Raw genomic sequence first — 1,379 nt, 5'->3', positions numbered from 1 at the left:
AGTTTTTAGAAAACCCAATTCACCCCCCCTCTTGGGTTGTGCCATACATATTCGGGACCCACAGGAGTTTCTTGACACATTCCGAAATTTGGAGATTAATATTCCCCTACTTGATGCAATTAAGCAAATACCCAGGTATGCCAAATTTCATAAAGAGTTGTGCGCTAATAAAAAGAAATTAATCAAGTATGAGAAAATAAATACAGGAGAAAATGTTTCTGCTTTGCTTCAAAGAAATTTACCTCAAAAGTGCAAAGATAAAGGTATGTTTGCCATATCTTGCAAAATTGAGAATTTAGGGATAGATAGGGCTATGTGTGATTTAGGAGCATCAATAAATGTAATGGCTTATTCTATTTATTTAAAGTTGAATGCTGGTCCTTTGAAAAAAACAAGGGTAGTTATTGTACTTGCTGATAGGTCTATAGTTCACCCCAAGGGAGTGTTAGAGGATGTTTTAGTTCAAGTTAAAGGTTTAATTTTTCCAATTGATTTCTATGTTCTAGATATGGAGGATGATGAATCCTCTACTTCATCTGATTTGTTGCTTGGAAGACCTTTCCTTAGCACTGCTAGAGCTAAGATAGATGTGCATGATGGGACATTGACCATGGAATTTGATGGAGATGTGATTAAATTTAATGTTTATGATGCCATGAAATTTCCTAATGATGTTTCTTTTGTTTTCAGCATAGATATTATTGAACCATTGACTGAAAACATGTTTTATTTGAATGAAGATGATAAGCTTAAGGTTGTGCTTTGTAATGATTTATATTTGGATAGCCTTGGCAAGCTTAAAGAGAAGTTTGTAATTGAAGAAGAGTTGTGTGAAGTAGTACTTGCATTAGAGGCACACGAACCAAAGGTAAGTAAGGGCATTTCTCCTAACTTACTAAAATCTCACACTACTCTTCTACCTTCTGTTGTGCAAGCACCAAGATTAGAGTTAAAGCCGCTCCCCCAACATTTAAAGTATATGTTTTTAGGTGAAGGAGAAACCCTTCCAGTGATAATTTCCAATAAACTCAAAAAGGAGGAAGAAGAGAAGTTAATTTAGGTTCTAAAGAAGTATAAAGGCGCAATTGGATGGACAATGACATAAAATGCATAAGTCCATCCACATGCATGCACAAAATTTTGCTTGAAGAAGATAGCAAGCCAAGCAAAGAAGCACAAAGGGGCCTTAATCCACCTACGATGGAGGTGGTCAAGAATGAAATTATGAAGCATTTGGGTGTTGGAGTGATTTATCCGATTTTGGATAGGAAGCGGGTAAGTCCGGTTCATGTAGTACCTAAGAAAATAGGTATTACAGTTGTAGAGAATCATGATGGTGAGTTGGTGCCTACTTGAGTTCAAAATGGATGGCAAGTTTG

General features: G+C 36.2%; 1 protein-coding gene across 1 annotated transcript; it reads left to right on the top strand.

Moving 5' to 3' along the window:
* The first annotated feature begins 313 nt into the window (after positions 1-313).
* Positions 314-1,060, top strand: LOC149493255 (uncharacterized). Its single transcript, XM_089715451.1, has one exon. The coding sequence runs from the start codon at positions 314-316 to the stop codon at positions 1,058-1,060; it is 747 nt and encodes a 248-aa protein (XP_089571577.1).
* Positions 1,061-1,379: the final 319 nt, after the last annotated feature.

Source organism: Jatropha curcas, chromosome 10 (assembly GCF_041381405.1).
Source record: "Jatropha curcas cultivar XTBG-Jc1 chromosome 10, XTBG_Jcur_1.0, whole genome shotgun sequence".
NCBI classification, from domain to species: Eukaryota; Viridiplantae; Streptophyta; class Magnoliopsida; order Malpighiales; family Euphorbiaceae; genus Jatropha; species Jatropha curcas.
Note: the sequence above shows the minus strand (reverse complement) of the source record. Positions and strands in the feature narration are given on the sequence as shown.